At 40.2% G+C, this 20,219-nt stretch overlaps 1 protein-coding gene across 1 annotated transcript in view; it reads left to right on the forward strand.

Annotated features, from left to right (window-relative positions):
* The window catches only part of COL25A1 (collagen type XXV alpha 1 chain), a 497,004-nt gene that overhangs the window by 289,461 nt on the left and 187,324 nt on the right, over positions 1 to 20,219 (forward strand). The window contains exon 5 of the mRNA XM_060416804.1: positions 3,342 to 3,359. Within this exon, the coding sequence (XP_060272787.1) occupies positions 3,342 to 3,359 (18 nt within the window). The remainder of the gene's footprint in view (positions 1 to 3,341; positions 3,360 to 20,219) is intronic.

The following is a 20,219-nucleotide window of genomic DNA, read 5'->3' on the forward strand; positions in this document are numbered from 1 at the left end:
CGTTTTCAAGTCAGCTTTTCCTGCTGTTTCTTTTTCTTCACGCTGGTGCCTTAGCTGCCTTGAGGGCATTGCACTGAGCTGTTGATGTCCGGTAAATCAGCAACTCCATTCTCCATCTTTAAATGTCTGGCCTAAACTTCAGTATTTCTGTGATTTAACTACTTCTCTTGGCATGGCTCCTGATTATGCTAGATTGTACTCTTTGGGTTTTTATTTATAGAAGCATTTTGATGATTCACTTGGGGGGAAAAGGTCCTTTTCAGCCATTTTTAAAGATTCAACTTAAAAGTTTTATTTGCTAACCTTCATCATAGTTTTTAACTCCTCAGAGTGCATTTTAGAAAACCAAAAGAAATTCACTTTCACTTTTGATTGCTAATAATTCACTACCTATGACTTAGAATAGACTTGAAAATGATCCGCTAGTATATGAAAACACTTGTAGCACTCAGTGAACTGCTCAGTGGCAACAAAGAAATTCTGAGATACTTCTTTGGGTGATCTGTCTGTGAAGACGTCTTCGTCACAGTGTCTTGGATCACCAAGGATATTTCCGAGATGCCCTTCTGGGGCTCTTGCCTGCTCTCTATGCTCTGCTCTCCGTGGGGGAACTTAACACTTCCACACCTTCCACTTCCAAACCTCTCCTCTCCTCCTACTCACTTAGCCAGACGGCTTTACTACCATGACTGCCAGATTCCAGCTGCTGGACTGCTTTCTTATAGGTGTTCGCTAGGAGACACCTGGTATTCTAGGTGTCTCCAGGTAAATAGCTTGTTGCATCACACTGAGTTAAGGAGACTTGGTGTAGGCAGCCCTGGAATCTTGTGTACGATACGTAAGACTTACATTGTGTAAGGATGTAAAACGTCCCATGTTTTAGGGAGGTTGCCAAATTTGCCATTTAGTTTGCATTGTTTTTCTGGGAATCCTGTCAACCCACTTCCATCTCTCTTTTTCACATTCCCCACCCTGCACATATACACATACATGTACACACACCAAACACACCTCAAATTCATGTTTGACATTAGGGTAATCTGAGGTCCCTGGTGCTGTATATGTTCCAATGCCTATATAAAAGTCAACTTTTTATCTTTACCGTCATTTACTATTTGTTCTCACTATCACTGATAAAAAGTTCATAATGCAATGTATATTTGTGCAGTTTATACAAACATTGTGCTAAAAGTCATTTGTTACATGTAATGGCAGAAATGCTAGTTTTTAAAGGTAGACAAGAAAAGCCTGTAATTTGTAAAACAACCATAGGTATGAAAGAATCTCAGCAATGATGCTAAAATATATTCCTTTGAAGAAATTCTTTCTGATTTTAGAGATGTCTACATTTTAGTCTTTAACCATGTGAGAGAGGTACTTTATTCTGAGGTTCTGTAAAAGGTTCATGGTCACGTTTCAGAGTGTGCATTAGCTTAAAAGTTTGGAAAGATCAAAAGCGTAAAGCGTCCAGAGGAAGAGTGATAATGCGAGAGCTAGTGAGCATGTACTGTAATTTCATCCATTATGCAGATCTGGAAGATCCATATTTATATGTAGATGAACAGCCCTGTACTTATAGGTTCTCCATGTTTAGAGCTGATGTGAGAGCTGTTTGCTACCCTCAAGAACCTTTGCTGACCCCGTTTCTGTACAGGTATCAGTTAAGAGGCTGGGTGCCCTCTGGCCCTAGGTCTTCATCTGGAAGCACAGATTCAAGCTGTTGCAGCCTGGGAGTACCTGGGAGGTTTAGTGTCCACTCAAGTTAAGCATGCTCTGGGACCATGCTGATCTGTTAAGTCTGCGTACCGCTCTGAGTTTAAACTTCCAGAGTGAAAGGCAAAATGGCCTGCTACAAAACGTTTGAACTTTGGAATCAGTTTGGATTTAAAGTTTGCCCTTTTTGCCTATAGGCTGTGTGATTTTTAGCTTATTTCTATGAGTCGGTGATCTCCTGGTGGTTCAGACCATAAAGCATCTATCCGCAATGTGGGAGACCCGGGTTCAATCCCTGGGTCGGGAAGATCCCCTGGAGAAGGAAATGGCACCCCACTCTAGTACTCTTGCCTAGAAAATCCCATGGATAGAGGAGCCTGGTGGGCTACAGTCTATGGGGTCGCGAAGAGTTGGACGCGACTGAGCGACTTCACTTTTCCATGAGTTTCGGTTTCTTCATTTATAAAATGCAAGACAGTTATAATAAATGGAATAACAGATCCAAATTTGCCTGGGACTGTAAGGAATGAATGAATGGTATTTTCTTACCCCTCTGCATCACTAAAGAGTCAGGGGGGTCACATCCACAGTAGCTTGGTATAACTCCCCTTCCTGGTTTGATAGAGAAAATCTAGATAAAGCTCTTGGATCTGTTCTATCACCAGTCAGTTAGAGAATGTGTGGCTAGAGGAATTCCAAGTCTGAAGAGAAGCTGAAAGAGAAGGAAAGAGTCTTCTCTGGGAGTTGTATTAGCTCCTTGTTTTTTGTGTGTAATACTCAGTGGCACCCAGGTGATATAATGAGATTATACATTATTTACTTTTTAAGATTCCCTAATTCAGTGTGAACGTTTTCTTTCATCTCATCTATGCAAAATCCAATTGGAGATTTGAAGAAGGTGATGTGTAATCAATACTTTTATTCACAGGTGATTTTCCTTTAGTAAGAAGCACTTGCAGTTATACTGTTTGGAAATTTCTATTAGTTTAAGCAACAAGAAAGTGACATTCAAAATAAATCTGATTGACCAGAGGTTACATAATCTTGTTTGTATGAGGAGTTATGATGCACTTTAATTGAGCCAAAGACCTCTCATATTCTTTTAAAATGCCCTTAGGTTAGATTATGCAGAATGATAGATAGATGTTTAGTTTTTAATAGACTTAAAATATTATTGAAACAATGAGAAATGTAGAGTTGGTGAATTCTAAAATTAAACAGCTGCCTCTTTTTTCTTCTCTCTGTGCCATCTCTGAATATGTAGCTCATAATAACGATGTGCTAGAAGAGCCTCCCTTTATGTAACCCATTCATTATTATCATGTGAGATGTATTTCACCCTTTGCCTTTTCTTTCTCCATTTTAATTCTAGAGCATAGTAAAATTCTTGAGTCATTTTGGAGTTACATATAACGGATATAACATCAAGATTTTAGATAGCATAGAGTAAAAATATTAAGAAATAACTTTATTAAAACACAAAGTGAAATTGTCTGTAGTTAGGTATTATAATTTTCAGAAATATTTTGAAAACATGTTCGGAACTAGTTTAAGTTTTGATACTGAAAATATTCACTTAAGAAGCAATTTTGTAACTATTTTCCTTTTTTTCTCCTTTTCAATTGCAGGGTCAGCCTGGTCCTCAGGTAAGTGAACACTTTTTCTTCTCACAAATTAATTTCAATTTAGGATTTTTCCAGCCTAGAGGTTTTGCAATTCTTTTCAAAGCATATAAAAAAGCTATGAACCAGTAATCATGACACCACCCAGTGGACCAAATATTTCCCAGGAGTAAATCTTTGGGGCCTCTTCAGGATTGCGTGAGTCATATCAGCTGTTGGGCCAGATGGCAAGTTTAACAATGCACTATCATATAAAGCAAGACTCTTTAACAGATCTGAGACAGTGCCACAGGGCTTTAATGTAAGATAAAATGACTTAGTAGTAGATGTTGGGTAGGAACTGGTTGGCGTTAGGTACTGATTCATCATTACTAATACATTGTCGTCAATCTATTTAGATTGCCATCCTATCAACTAATTTTGATTTATTATAGATAGATATTTAATTTGTTCTACATTTCCTTTTTTTAAACTTTTTTAAAAAATTATTTTTAATTGGGGGAAAATTACTTTAATGTTGTCTTGGTTTCTGCCGTACAGCAGTGCAAATCAGCCATAATTAAATGTATATCAACTCCCTCCCCTCCCTATATTTTCAATATAAACTAACTGCTGAAGACATGATCTATCATTATGAATGCAGTTAGCAGACAATATCTTGAGCCCTAAATCACAGTGAAGAAAATGAGGAAATATTATGAAGGAGAGGAATGTGTATAAAGATGAAACACACAGAAGAAGAGAGTTGTCAGAAATGAACAGTCAATAAAAAACCCTCAGTGTTAGCAATTATTGTAGTGAGTAGGAAACCAGAGAGAAGAAAATGCCATTATTAATGTTTTACCTCTAACACCATAATACCTGTAAATAAAATAGTTGTTTATTGAGTTCCCTTTTTGTCTCTTTCCCCTCGATATGCTGAATACTATTTCTGTCCTAGATTGTTTCCTAAATAAGTGATTTTCACAAATAAGTGTAGCCAATGCCACAAACTGTCTATTATGTGCTGATTCTCCTACTAGACCATAATATATTTATATTTTTATGAGCTCTGAATATAAGGATATTCAGTCCATTCTATAAGGATAACCAGTCTGTTCTAAAGGAGATCAGCCCTGGGTGTTCTTTGGATGGAATGATGCTGAAGCTGAAACTCCAGTACTTTGGCCACCTCATGCGAAGAGTTGACTCATTGCAAAAGACTCTGATGCTGGGAGGGATTGAGGGCAGGAGGAGAAGGGGACGACCGAGGATGAGATGGCTGGATGGCATCACTGACTTGATGGACGTGAGTCTGAGTGAACTCTGGGAGTTGGTGATGGACAGGGAGGCTTGGCGTGCTGCGATTCATGGGGTCGCAAAGAGTCGGACACGACTGAGCGACTGAACTGAACTGAACTGAACAAAACAGACAACACCCCCCCCCCAGTAGAATATTCCTTTTCACACTACTCATGAGAAATAGCTTGAGAAGTAATTAATTTATTGTGTTAGTCACTCAGTCATGCTCGACTCTGCGAACCCATGGACTGCAGCCCACCAGGCTCCTCTGTCCATGAGATTTTCCAGGCAAGGATACTGGAGTGGGTTGCCATTTCCTTCTCCAGGTGATCTTCCCAACCCAGGGATCAAACCCGGGTCTCCTGCACTGCAGGCAGATTCTTTCCCGAGTGAGCTACTCATTATTCACAATAATGAATACTCTCATTGTTTATAATTTTCACTTTAAAAAAGAATATTTATTGGAGTGTAGTTATTTGCAATATTGTGTTAGTTTCAGGTGTATAGCAAAGTGGATCAGTTATGCATACACACATATCCACTCTTTTTTAGATTATTTTCCCACATATACCATTACACAGTACTGAGCAGAGTTCCCAGTGCTATATGACAGATCCTTATTAGCTATATATTGTATAGATTGTAGTATGTAGTATAGTAGTATGCCATTGATCTAAGATCGAACCAGTCAATCCTAAAGGAAATCAACCCTGAATATTCATTGAAAGGACTGAAGCTGAAGCTCCAATACTTTGGCCACCTGATGCAAAGAGCTGACTCATTGGAAAAGACCCTGATGTTGGGAAAGATTGAAGGCAGGAGAAGGGGGCAACAGAGGATGAGATGGTTGAATGGCATCATCAACTCAATGGACATGAGTTTGAGCAAACTCTGGGAGATGGTGAAGAACAGGGAAGCCTGGCCTACTGCAGTCCTGGGGTTGCAGAGGTGGACATGACTGACTGAGCAACATAATGTATATGTCAGTTCCAGCCTCCCAATTTATCCCTCCTTCCTTTACCCCGTGGTAAACATGTTTGTTTTCAATGTCTGTGACTCCTATTTTGTAAATAAGTTCATTTTTACCCTTCTTTTTTGGATTGCACAAGTAAACGACATTATACGATGTTTGTCTTTCTATGTCTGTCTTACTTCACTCAGTATTACAACCTCTGGGTCCATCTGTGTTGCTGCAAATGGCGTTATTTTGTTCTTAATTTTCACTCTTATGTTCTAAGTAATCTCAGGCTAATTACTAGAGGAAAAAAAACCCATGAAAGAAAGTCATAGTTTCTTCCCTAAATTCGAAACTGCTACATTATAATGGGATGAAAACAAAGTAAAAGCTGCTTTGCATGCTTTATTTTATTTAATGCTTACAACAGCCCTGAAAGTAATATTATCCTAGATCTAGATCTAAGAGATATGTATTTTTGATCCCTTCTTATTCTGTATATATACTGGGCTTCCCAGGTGGTGAAGTGGTAAAGAATTTGCCTGCCAATTCAGGAGACGCTAGAGATACAGGTTCAATCCCTGAGTCGGGAAGATCCCCTGGAGTAGAAACTGGCAACCCATACCAGTAATCGTGCCTGAAAAATTCCATGGACAGAGGAGCCTAGTGGACCCCAGTCCTTGGGATCGCAAAGAGTTGGACGTGACTGAGCACATACAGACATTCTGTTCACATCTTTATCTATATATGTATCTGTGTCTGTGAACCTGTGAGAACTGTATACACACACATCCTATGAGAACCTATGAGAAACAGTGCAGAGCTTGCCTTAGAACTGCCCTGCTGCAGGGCAGGAAAGCTGATGTGTTTAATCACTGATTTCCCATTCTTCACTGGTGAAAGCTGTACCTGAGTGTTAACTCCCTGGCACTTCTGGCCTACCCTAGAAGGTATAACACACTCCAGCTGTTCAAGGAATGCAGGAAGCCATAGGAACATATGGGACTTGCATTCTAGCACAGTCTTGGAGAGAGGCAGCGGTGTGTGTTGGCACCTACATCTGCTATAACATTCAAGTGCTAATGTCCTATAGACGAAATAGAGAGGAAAACTCAGATAGGGCTATAAGGACTTAGAAGACTGGACAGAAAGACAGCATGAAAAGCACAACGAGACGTTAAAGAGGAGAGCTATAAAAGAAGAGCATGGGGAAAAAAGAGCATGGTCATAACAAATTTTGAATGCACAGCCACAGTGAATGAGCAGATGAAGGATGATAAACCAGTACAGGAAGCCAAGAATAGTCAGCACCAGGAACATCTATGGAGGGATCATGGTAGCTGAAATTTGAAAGTGTATCATGGCACTTTAAGAAGCCAAGAGATACCCCCACATTGTCTTTCTACACCATAGGTAAAGAATTTTGTTGCTACGTCCCCAAGGAAAGATCTGACCTTCTTCTTATTCCTACATCATTATAGTATTTTGCAAAAGAAACTTCCAATTTAGATTTTAAATTAGAGAATTATTAATGAAGTTTCCACTTAGTACTAGATGATTATTAACTTCTTGTTACTCATATGCAAATGTTTATGTCAATTAGCGTTTTCTTGCATAGGCTGAACATTGCCATATGATCTTATTCACATTTCTGTATGACGTAAAACTCTTAGAAAAACTCAGTACTCTTTCTTTGATATCGCACAATATTTAATAAGGACTTCCAGATTAATAGGGTTTTATTTTGCAGACCAGTGGTAAAAAGGGAAAATATCTATCATCAAGGAGTTCTGATCATCTTCCTAAGATTGAAGACGGCTTGGATGGACTTAGATTGTTAAAAAATTGCAAAGACTAGAAAGCTAAATAGCAGTGAACTCTGTTACAGGAACAGTATGAAATTGAATACGAAAATGGGCCTTAGGGAAAAGAGGTGAATCTATGCATTTACCTAAATGGGTGAGAAAATGGTTCTTGACAAGGGAAATGAGATGGTGAAAGGATATTAGAAAGGAAAAAAAAAGCCAGTTCTAGCAGCTGTGGTTAAGATGGGAATAGAGGCAGGGGAATGAATGGAGAGGATATTGCTTTGAATCCACTGAATCAGAGGAAATCAAATTCTTGGAGAGGAAAAGGGATGGGTTAGAGTAAATAATGTCACAGAAACTTGAAAAAAGCAATTGGGTAGAAAAAGAAAAAAAAATAATGTGACAACAGAGAGTAAAGGAAGAGAGAAGGGGAAGAAATGAGAAAACAGATGAACATTTATATTTCAAACTAGAGGTAATGGGAGTTATTCAGGGGTGGGGCAAAGTTAATCTGTTGAAATGGAAGTCACCCTGATGTTTTTTATTAATCCATATTGACATAATTCAGTTCAATAACTCGTGTCTATTTTGCCTCTATTAGGTACAAGGTTGTGAAATTGTAGTGAACAAGACAGACTCACTCTCTGTCCTTCTGATAGTTCTTTTAATAATAATAGTCAAGTAGAGTGTGAAAGTTCTGTCAGTTCTGCAGACCCGCCATTCTGAGGATGACTTTAATCATGCCTGCAAGTCCTACTCTGTGTTTGCATATCTGGTTAATCCCCAGGTTCTGTGGGACTTTGACATGAGGCATTTAAGAAAGCCTTTTTCCTACCCACACAGGTGAACCAACATCAGTGCCATCGCTCTAAAAAGTGTCGTCCTCATGCCGTGCCTTAGTCCTCATAATGGGATTCTGCCCAGATCCAGGCACCCCGTTCTGATGACTCGAGTCCTTTCCCAGCTCCACGAGTCTACACTGTTTTCCATTACCACCTTCACCCAAGGTCCTCCTTTTCCTTTCCTCTCTACTGCTGGGCTGCCCTGGTGACTCAGTGGTAAAGAATCCACCTGCAATGCAGAAGATGAAGGAGATATGGGGTTTGAGCGGGTTGGAAATGGCAACCCACTCCAATATTCTTGTCTGGAGAATCCCATGGACAGGGAGCCTGGTGGGCTACAGTACATAGAGTTGCAAAGAGTCAGACACGACGGAAGCAACTTAGCCCCCACGCACCCTGGGTGTGAAGAATCATGGTGTGTATACTCTGTGCAGCCTTGCTAGTGGCTGACTGAACAGGTCGATGCCTCTAGCTCACTGCCTGCTTGACAGGACTCTCTATTTCTATTTCTCTTGACCCTGAATCCCTCTTGCCATTCTGTACACTGTACAGACATGCCTGTTGCCTGGCCTGTCACTGCTGCAAAGGAGCTGAGTCAAAAAAGTGGACATTTAGCTTTTCCTATCCCTGTAGTGGAGTCATCAAGTGGGAATTAAGTGTAGCATCAACCAGTATCAACGTGTATATGTTTTCCAGACAAAGTTTTTTCTATCATGGTTCTTCTTATGTCATTCTTCTGACTCACAAACTTTGAATCTCAGTATGATTACCATTTAGACTGTGGTTGAAAAAAGATATTGAGAAGAGGTGGCAGGAATACACAGAAGAACTGTACAAAAAAGATCTTCGCAACCAAGATAATCACGATGGTATGATCACTCACCTAGAGCCAGACATCCTGGAATGTAAAGTCAAGTGGGCCTTAGAAAGCATCACTATGAACAAAGCTAGTGGAGGTGATGGAATTCCAGTTGAGCTGTTTCAAATCCTGAAAGATGATGCTGTGGAAATGCTGCACTCAATATGCCAGCAAATTTGGAAAACTCAGCAGTGGCCACAGGACTGGAAAAGGTGTTTTCATTCCAATCCCAAAGAAAGGCAATGCCAAAGAATGCTCAAACTACTGTACAATTGCACTCATCTCATATGCTAGTAAAGTAATGCTCAAAATTCTCCACGCCAGGCTTCAGCAATACATGAACCATGAACTTCCAGATGTCCAACCTGGTTTTAGAAAAGGCAGAGGAACCAGAGATCAAATTGCCAACATCTGCTGGATCATGGAAAAAACAAGAGAGTTCCAGAAAAACATCTATTTCTGCTTTATTGACTATGCCAAAGCCTTTGACTGTGTGGATCACAATAAACTGTGGAAAATTCTGAAAGAGATGGGAATACCAGACCACCTGACCTGCCTTTGAGAAATCTGTATGCAGGCCAGGAAGCAACAGTTAGACTGGGCATGGAACAACAGACTGGTTCCAAATAGGAAGAGGAGTACGTCAAGGCTGTATATTGTCACCCTGCTTATTTAACTTCTATGCAGAGTACATCATGAGAAACACTGGGCTGGAGGAAGCACAAGCTGGAATCAAGATTGTAGGAGAAATAGCAATAACCTTAGACATGCAGATGATACCACCCTTATGGCAGAAAGTGAAGAGGAACTAAAAAGCCTCTTGAAAGTGAAAGAGCAGAGTGAAAAAGTTGACTTAAAGCTCAACATTAAGAAAACGAAGATCATAGCATCTGGTCCCATCACTTCGTGGGAAATAGATGGGGAAACAGTGGAAAGAGTGTCAGATTTTATTTTTGGGGCTCCAAAATCACTGCAGATGGTGACTGCAGCCATGAAATTAAAAGCGGAGAAGTCAATGGCACCCCACTCCAGTACTCTTGCCTGGAAAATCCCATGGATGGAAGAGTCTGGTAGGCTGCAGCCCATGGGGTCACTAAGTTGGACACGACTGAGTGACTTCACTTTCACTTTTCGCTTTCATGCATTGGAGAAGGAAATGGCAACCCAGTCCAGTGTTCTTGCCTGGAGAATCCCAGGGATGGGGGAGCCTGGTGAGCCGCTGTCTATGGGGTCACACAGAGTAGGACACGACTGAAGTGACTTAGCAAGAACTCCTTGGAAGAAAAGTTATGACCAACCTAGATAGCATATTGAAGGGGAGAGACATTACTTTGCCAACAAAGGTCCATCTAGTCAAGGCTATGGTTTTACCAGTGGTCATGTATGTATGTGAAAGTTGGACTGTGAAGAAGGCTGAGCGCCAAAGAATTGATGCTTTTGAACTGTGGTGTTGGAGAAGACTCTTGAGAGTCCCTTGGACTGCAAGGAGATCCAACCAGTCCATTCTGAAGGAAATCAGTCCTGGGATTTCTTTGGAAGGGATGATGCTAAAGCTGAAACTCCAGTACTTTGGCCACCTCATGCGAAGAGTTGACTCATTGGAAAAGACTCTGATGCTGGCAGGAATTGGGGGCAGGAGGAGAAGGGGACGACCGAGGATGAGATGGCTGGATGACATCACTGACTCGATGGATGTGAGTCTGAGTGAACTCCGGGAGTTGGTGATGGACAGGGAGGCCTGGCGTGCTGCAATTCATGGGGTCGCAAAGAGTCGGACATGACTTAGCAACTGAACTGAACTGAAAATCTAGTTCCTTGCCTGACATTCAAATTCTCTGACTGGACCTGTTTTTCCAGCGCTATATCCTACTGATTTAAAAAACAGTTGTATTTATTCATTTTGGCTGTGCTGGGTTTGTGTTGCTGCCCAGGCTCTTCTCTAGTTGTGCTGAGCAGGGACTCCTCTCTAGCTGCGGTGCGTGGCCTTTTCGTCACAGCAGCTCTTCTTGTCGTGGAGCACGGGCTCTGGGGTACCTGGGCTCAGTAGCTGTGACTCCTGGGCGGGAGAGCACAGGCTCAGTAGTTGTGGTACACAGGCTTAGTTGCTCCATAGCATGTGGGATCTTCCCGGATCAGGGATTAAACCTAGTCTCCTGCATTGACAGGTGGATTCTTTACCACTGAGCCACCAGGGAAGCCCCTATCCCACTGATTTTTAATTAATTTTCTTCCTGGGCATGATGCTTCGTCCAAACTGAATCAAACCATTAATTCTTTTCTCTTCAAGTTTGTTTTCCTTCATTTGTCTTTTCTTAAACCAGTATTTTCTCCAGAAATGCTTCCCTCTCAGTGCCTAGATACTACTACACACCCAAACAGGATAACCCTTCATACTTACATGTTACTTCTTCCATCCAGATGTTGTTACTTCCCTTAGCTGAACATAATTTCTCCCTTTTGCTGATTCCACACAGCATTTTATCCTGAATAGCTTTTTATATTACTTTACATCAAACACGGAGAATATAGACAGTTAGTCCAGACAGATCGTAAGTCAAATCCTAGCTCTACCACTTACAAGCTCTGTGATCTTGGGAGAGTTACTCAATCACTGTGAGTCTCATTTCCCCCATCTGTAAAGCAGAGATGATAAACCCTCAGTGGAGGGTATGAAGGTTAAAGTAAGATAACATGTATAGAACTTTTTTCTTTTTTTAATGTATTTATTTTTTAATTGAAGGATAACTGCTTTACAGAATTTTTTGGTTTCTGCCAAACATGAACTTTTAACACAGTGTCTACTACATGCCAGGCACTCAGTATACGTTAATTCCCTCCCTCCCTTTTCCTTTTTCTATTTTATCATAGTCATTTATAAACATCTTTTCTTTTTTATTACTAGATTTTATGATTCTCAAGAGTGGAATCTATGCTTTCTTCAGTGTCCTCTATAACATCTAACTCTGGAGAAGGCGATGGCACCCTACTCCAGTACTCTTGCCTGGAAAATCCCATGGACAGAGGAGCCTGGTGGGCTGCAGTCCATGGGGTCACAAAGAGTCGGACACGACTGAGCGACTTCACTTTGGCTTTTCACTTGCATGCATTGGAGAAGGAAATGGCAACCCACTCCAGTGTTCTTGCCTGGAGAATCCCAGGGACGGGGGAGCCTGGTGGGCTGCCATCTATGGGGTCGCACAGAGTCAGACACGACTGAAGTGACTTAGGAGCAGCAGCATAACATCTAACTCAGTTCCTCATATGTAGTAGAAGTTCAACAAATCTTATTGAGTCACAAGTGGTATATACAAGATCTTAAGGAAAAGGAAGCTGAGGAGGAGAGAAAACTGTCAGCTTTTCATAACTGTAAGTGCACCAGGCAGTAATACCATCTGTTATCAATTATACCATGTAAAACTGGTCTGAGGTTTCTAAGCTCTGAGATCTTTCTGAACATTTATTATTGTTAATATCTAACATCCACATGGTTGGAAGGGTTTGGATGCCTTTGTTTCCTTTCATTGTAGTCATTTATTCATGTTGACACTTAATTTTTGGTGAAAATAAACAAATAGCACTAGCCCAGAGCTATGCTTATGATATATAATTATATTTTGTAGCCATTTATTTGTAGGGTTCAAAGCCTGGATTTAATTTTTAACAATCAGGACAACTATAGAAAGCAGTTCATCGTGGTTGCAGCATGACATTGCTTAAGCAATAATATTCTCCCATTAATAATTTAATACAAATTGTAGGAACTAGTTGTTTTTTAAAAAAACAAACACCTTCTTAGGATTCTATCTTGCACTCTTTATAAAATATATTGGCCTTCTCTTCACCCTGAATAACTCCATCAGCATAGTCAGTAGAGGGTAATGAAACGGTGGAATCATTACGTTAGTGAAAGGCACCCCTTCTATGACAAGGGCGTTTCTTTTGCATACGCTTTGTAGAATTATAAAGCCCTCCTTGTAACTCCCCTTTGGAGCTGCATGTGAACATAAAGGAGATACAATTCCCTTAGGAATTTGTAAGACTGAAGCTGCGTGCATGGTGTAATTCTGTATTACTCACTGAGAAAAAAATGCAAGAGAAAAACCACAAGCAAATACTGTTAGACAACTGCGCATGAAGCGTGTGCCTTCCATTTGTGCTGGTTCAGATGCACTTGAAAAGAAATGGAAGATGTCACTTTGCCTTTTTCCCCCAAACTCTTTTTTACTTCTTATTGTTTTTTTTGCTTTGACATTGTCAGTGCCATTTCACAACATTTTACTAAAATTTACAAAAATAAAGCTGCATGTGCCTTGTAAGGAATTATTCCTGAAAAAAAAAAATACTATCTTTGGGGACAGTATTTAACTTTTTGCTCATATGTTTTTAATTATACTTTAAGCTCCTTCTAACCTAACACTTTAGCAATTCCTATATTTCATGCTTGTGTTTTAGTCCAGGCTGTGTCAGACCCATATAGTCTGACTTGGGGGCAGGGGGAGAACGTATACATTCTCCAAGAAATCTGAAATGCATGCGTCTGTGCCTGCATGTGTGTGCATATGTGTGTGCATATTTGTGTACATATGTGTGTGCATATTTGTGTACATATGTGTGTACATGTGTACAGAGAGTCTTTTACTCACTATACAACTGTCAACTTAGTAATGTGTCCTATTCTGAATAAACTATGTTAGAACTGATAAAGTATTATTATGCCCCATTATCTACACTTTATGTGGTGATTGTGTGATAAAGAGAATGATTATAAAAGTCTTAAGATTAAGACTTTTGAGGTATTTTATTAAGTAAAAGGTTAACATGACATGAAAGACCCCATTGTACTCCAAATAGCTTATACCATTAAGAGTACACACAATACAACAGCTTATTTATTTTACTATAACCATATTTCTTTATTTTTGCATGGTCATTTGTATATTGAATTGAGGTAACATTACCTCAAAGTTTAATGTTACCTTAGGATTCTTTCCTACTGAAATTAGTTGAAGAAAATTTGCTGCCAACTTTGTGTTTTGTTTTCTACTAAACATATTTATTTTAATTCTACCTGCATGAAGGTGAATAACACATAATCTTTCATGAATAATTAATCCAACATGGATTTGCATAGGTAGAAACTGTTATCATTCTCCAAACTTACTCATTTTTGCATCTCAATTTGTAATGCAATGTTGATATATAGAAAATGTACAATAAGGTTTTGTTGAATAAATGTATTTATTTAACAATTGAGATTTAAAACTAATTTTATATTCACTTGATGACATGACTGAAAGAACTGAAAATATCAGCTTTAACAGTCCATTTTAAAAGCAGCATCTGGAATACATTGAATAGGTTAGGGGGATGGGCTCCATGGGAAGACACCTGGGTTTACACCTTGGTCTACCACTTACCAGCCACATGACTTTGGCCAAGTTATTTTTTTCCTCAAGTTTTTCAATGTAATATAAGGATGATTGGTTTGACTTACTACATGGTTTAATGAAGCACAGAGTAGGCACACATATTAAACCTAAACACTTTCATGAGTGTAATTAAATTTAAACACCTTCATGGGCTTCCCTGGTGGCTCAGATAGTAAAGAATCTGCCTGCACTGCCATCAAAAAGTCTACAAACAATAAGTGCTGGAGAATGGGTGGAGAAAAGGGAACCCTCTTACACTATTGGTGAGAATGCAAGCTAGTACAGCCACTAGAACAGTGAGGAGATTCCTTTAAAAACTGGAAATAGAATGGCTGTTCAACCCAGCAATCCGACTGCTGGGCATACACACTGAGGAAATCAGAATTGAGAGACACATGTACCCCGATGTTCATTCACTGTAGCACTATTTTACAATAGCTAGGACAAGGAAGCAACCTAGATGTCCATGGACAGATGAATGGATAAGGAAGTTGTGGAACATATACACAATGGAATATTACTCAGCTATTAAAAAAGAATGCATTTCAGTCTGATCTAATGAGGTGGATGAAATTGGAGCCTATTATACTGAGTGAAGTTAAGTCAGAAAGAGAAACACCAATGCAGTATATTAACGAATATATATGGAATTTAGAAAGATGGTAATGACGACCCTATATGCAAGACAGCAAGAGAGACACAGATGTAAAGAACAGGCTTTTGGACTATGTGGGAGAAGGTGAGGGTGGGATGATTTGAGAGAATAGCTTTGAAACATCTATTTCCATATGTCAAATAGATAACCAGTGCAAGTTCAGTGCATGGAGCAAGGCACATAAAGCCAGTGCTCTGGGAAAACCCAGAGGCTTGGGGTGCAGAGGGAGGTCGGAGGGGGTTCAGGATGGGAGGACACATGTGCACCCATGGCTGATTCATGTGATGTCTGGCAAAACCCACCATAATATTGTAAAGTAATTAGCTTCCGATTAAAATAAATCAATTAACTTTTTAAAAGAAATAGAGAGAGAAAAAAAAAGAATCTTTCTGCAATGCAGGAGACCCAGGTTCAGTCCCTGGGTCAGGAAGATCCCCTGGAGAAGGGAATGGCATACCACTCCAGTATTCTTGCCTAGAGAATGCCATGGACAGAGGAGCCTGGTGGGCTACAGTCCATGGGGTCTCAGAGTCGAGCTTGACTGAGTGACTAACACACACACAGACACCTTCATACAGACCTTATATAAGCATTCACACTGAGACAGAGCCATGAAGATATATTACCCGTGATACTTCTTATGATGGATATATATCCAGTAGAATAATGGCCTCCAAAGGTAGAGGTTTAGGATAGTAGTTTAATCTTAAGTCATTCATGAAAAATGATTATCACTGTTAGATATACTTATTGTATAGATTCTCTATCTGAAATAAACATTTATGTGCACATTTGTGTATCTAATTCTTTCTAAAGATATCAAAAAACTTTAGTTCGAAATATTGTTCTTCATAGTATTTTATATTAACTTACCCCAAACAAGGGCAAGGTATATAAAATGTACAGATATCAGTTATATCTCATATTGCTGTATAAATTTAATTCAGTCCCAGTCCAAGACCCAAGAGGACTTTTTAAGATAATTTAACAAGCTAGTTCTACAATTCATTTGAAAGAGAAAGGGACCCCAGTGACCGTGAATGTTTTGAAATGAAAAATGCGGGACACCTTTCCCTGCTAGATATTGGAGCACTGAGTCTACAGTGTAGACTTAGTTTGCAACACACTGTAAGACTTCTGCTCCTGTTCATGATGAAATGACTGGGTCCAGATTTAGCCTCCTCCCTATACAATTAAATCACTAGAAAAAATATGTAAAATTATAGTTTTAAGGCACTGGACAACAGGTAGCACAGAGAAGGAAGACAAACGATGATTGCTTGAGCATACTGCCTGGGGAGAATTTCTCAGCTGCAGCACAGGAAGGAGCACCTAAACAGAGTGGGCTCTGACCTTGGAGGAGGTTAAGGCAGTTGGAATTTTGGGGTCAGGCTAGAGAGCAAAAAGCCATATGGGAAGAGCTCAGAAGATATGTAGAGAGTCCCCACTGAGAACTCAACTCATCAGTACATGTGTGTCCTTGCTTAGTCGCTGCAACAGAATGCTACAGAGTGGGTGGCTTAAACAACAAACTTTTAGTTCTCTATAGCCATTATTTTGTAGTAATTTTAAGTAGAGTAGGGCTTCCCAGGTGGCTCAGTGATAAAGAATCCTCCTGCCAATGCAGGAGACCCGGGTTCAATCCCTGGGTCAGGAAGATCCCCTGGAGAAGGAAATGGCAACCCACTTCGGTACTCTTGCCTGGAAAATCCCATGGACAGAGGAGCCTGGTGGGCTATAGTCCATGGCGTTGCAAAAGAGTCAGACACAACTTAGTGCTCAACAACAACAACAACAACAACAATCTAAAAACATATCAAATTGATATGTTGTATACATGAAACTAATATAATATTGTAAATTAAATTAAAACTTAAAAAATTTTTTTAAAGAAATATTGTTCTTAGTGAATTAAAACTAATTTAGCTTGAAGTATTTCAAACTTTATGAATTTTATAAATGTTCTCAGTCGTGTCCGGCTCTTTGCGACCCCATGGACACCAGGCTCCACCGTCCATGGGATTTTCTAAGCAAGAGTACTGGAGTGGGTTGCCATTTCCTTCTCCAATATGCATATGTAATTTCTCATATATGTCTTTATGAATTTCTTTGATAATTTTGATATCCTATGAGAATTCTTCATAGCTAAATTTATTTTCTATGTATCTCCAGTCATATTTCAATTGATATCACATTTTTATACAAAATATAAATTGTGAATTATGTAGAGATTAAATGGAAGAATGTTGTAAAATAGTAGGTGGAAAGATAACTCAAGAAACATCTTATCCTATCTTCTTTTTTTAGACGATACCAGATTTAAACCTAGTTTAAACAGTGATGAAGAAGACTCCATTACCTCACTAAGCTAATGTGAACCTTTACATTTCAGGTTTATTTTTTTCAAGTGATCAATTTATTCAGCATTAATTATTTAAGATCTTAGATCAGGCAGAATCTATCGCAATAATTCACATTCAGCAAATATCGTTTTTATTAAAAAATACATGGAATTAAAAATAAATCAGTGGCGATACATCCTCAGTTGATAGTGTTGAATAAATATCATCAATTAGCATTTTGCTTAGAATAGTTATGGCACAGATTCTTTGCAGCCTCTTACCTGGCAACCTGAGCTACGGTCCTACTTGTAAAGATAATCCTACTTGTAAAAATAAATAAGCATGGTGAAGTTTTGAGCTCCCGAAAGAAATGTTACTCTTTGTAGTAAACACCAGGGCCACAGTTTACATTTGTCCAAGTTGTGCACCACACAAGGCTGCTCAGCTCATGCTTCATTTGCCAGACTGCTGCTGCTGCTGCTAAGTCACTTCAGTCTGTCCAACTCTGTGCGAGCCCATAGATGGCAGCCCACCAGGCTCCCCTGTCCCTGGGATTCTCCAGGCAAGAACACTGGAGTGGGTGGCCATTTCCTTCTCCAATGCGTGACAGTGAAAAGTGAAAGTGAAGTCGCTCAGTTGTGTCCAACTCTTTGCAACCCCATGGACTGCAGCCTACCAGGCTCCTCTGTCCATGGGATTTTCCAGGCAAGAGTACAGGAGTGGGGTGCCATCACCTTCTCCGATTTGCCAGGCTGGTGGTGGCTAAATCTGCCTGGAGGAAAGCCCCTTTATCTCATTAATGCAAATCTCAATTTGAGTCATCAGGACTCTGAATGAAGTGCATGGAGAGTACACTGAAGAAAACTATTGGAAGTCTTAGTGGTGGGCATCAAGATCTGAGATGAGAAGAGTGCATCCAGGAGGAAATGTCTGGGACTTGCCTGGTGGCTCAGTGGTAAAGAATCTGCCTACCGATGCAGGAGACACAGGTTCTATTCTTGATCTGAGAAAATCCTATGTGCCTCAGAGCAGCACAGCCGTGTGTCACAACTATTGAGCCTGTGCTAGAGCCCAGGAGTTGCAACCCCTGAACCCATGTGCGGCAACTCCTGAACCCATGTGCGGCAACTGCTGAAACCCTCACGCCCTAGAGCCCGTGTGGTGAAACAAGAGGAAACCCTTGCAATGAAAAGCCTGCACACTGCAACTAGAGAGTCTCCCCTGCTTGCCACTCTTGGAGAAAAAAACCCACGCAGCAATGAAGACCATGGGGTTCTCCAGGCAAGAATATTGGAGTGGGTTGCCACTTCCTCCTCCAGGGCATCTTCCCAACTCAGAGATTCAACCTGAGTCTCTTATGTCTCCTGCACTGGGAGGTCTGCTCTTTACCACTAGTGCCACCTGGGAAGCGCACAAATAAATAAAATTATTGGAAAAAAAAAAAAAAAAGGAAATCTGTGGTGGGCAATAGGCATCATCCTGGAGAGAAGCCACCGCTGGGTGTAGAGGGGATGGACAAGCAGTAGGTGAAACTGTGGGAATGAGTGAGATGCTCAGGGAGTGTGTAGAGGTGAAGAGAAGAAGGCAAGGGTGAAGGGGAGGGTTAGTCAAGAAGTACAGAAGAGGACGGGAGAAGGAAGCCCCATCAGACAGTGGAAGACCCAGAAGACTTTGCCAAGAAACTGAAGAATTCAGCCATGTGAACTTTGTTACTGGGTTTACAGTTAAGAGGTCAATTAGTAACTTTAGTCATCTGTGGTTTTTCAAAGCAGGAATGCCATGGTTTTAGGAGTGACTCAGTATTGAAAATGCAGGGAAAGTGAAAATAGAATATACTCTTTCTAAAATTTGGAGTCACAGGCAGGAGGAAGAAAGGAGCCAAAAATATCTGCCCATGTTGAGATGTGAGAGAAAAAAAAATCTTTCATTGAACAGAGTTCATTTTATCTTCCACAGACTGTGCGAAGCCGTTTGTTCCTTTTACTGTTAGTTTTAGCCCATCTGAACTAGAGTCATGAGTCTACAAATGAGAAATGGCAGTGATAGTTTCTAGCCAAATTCAAATGTATCTTCATAAGCATTCATTGAGAGCACATTGAACATACAGATCTGTGACTTTTTGATTGTCAACACAGTATTAAGAGAATATTAATTTTCGCCTTGATGTCTTGTTAGAAATCTTTGTTGCAGGAAATCTGCTAATATATTTATTGGATACTTACTGCACATAAGGTATGAGACTACACACTTGAATCAGTAAGATAGGTGTGTGTCTTTATGCTCAGTCATGTCTGACTCTTTGCAACCCCATGGATTGTAGCCTGCCAGCCTCCTCTGTCCATGGAACTTTCCAGGGAAGAATCCTGGAGTGGGGTGCCATTTCCTTCTTGGCGAATCTTCCCGACCCACGATTGAATGTGTGTCTCTTGCCTCTCCTGCATTGACAGGTGATTCTTTACCACTGTGCCACCTTGAAATCCCATTAAGAGAGTAGGGGAAGGGAAATACTATTCACAGAAGACCGTATGTTCTTTTAGTTACTTCCCATTACTCCCATATGAGATAACAATTGTTTGTTCCATCTTTCAGATGTGGAAACTGAGACTCAGAGAGGTTAAGTGACCTGCCAAAGGTTATGTGCCGGGATATATTAAACCCTCCAAAGTCAGTGTTTGTCACATTTCCCTCTCATACCTACACCTCTCCTCCAGCC

This window comes from Ovis aries, chromosome 6 (genome assembly GCF_016772045.2).
Source record: "Ovis aries strain OAR_USU_Benz2616 breed Rambouillet chromosome 6, ARS-UI_Ramb_v3.0, whole genome shotgun sequence".
In the NCBI taxonomy this organism is placed as follows: Eukaryota; Metazoa; Chordata; class Mammalia; order Artiodactyla; family Bovidae; genus Ovis; species Ovis aries.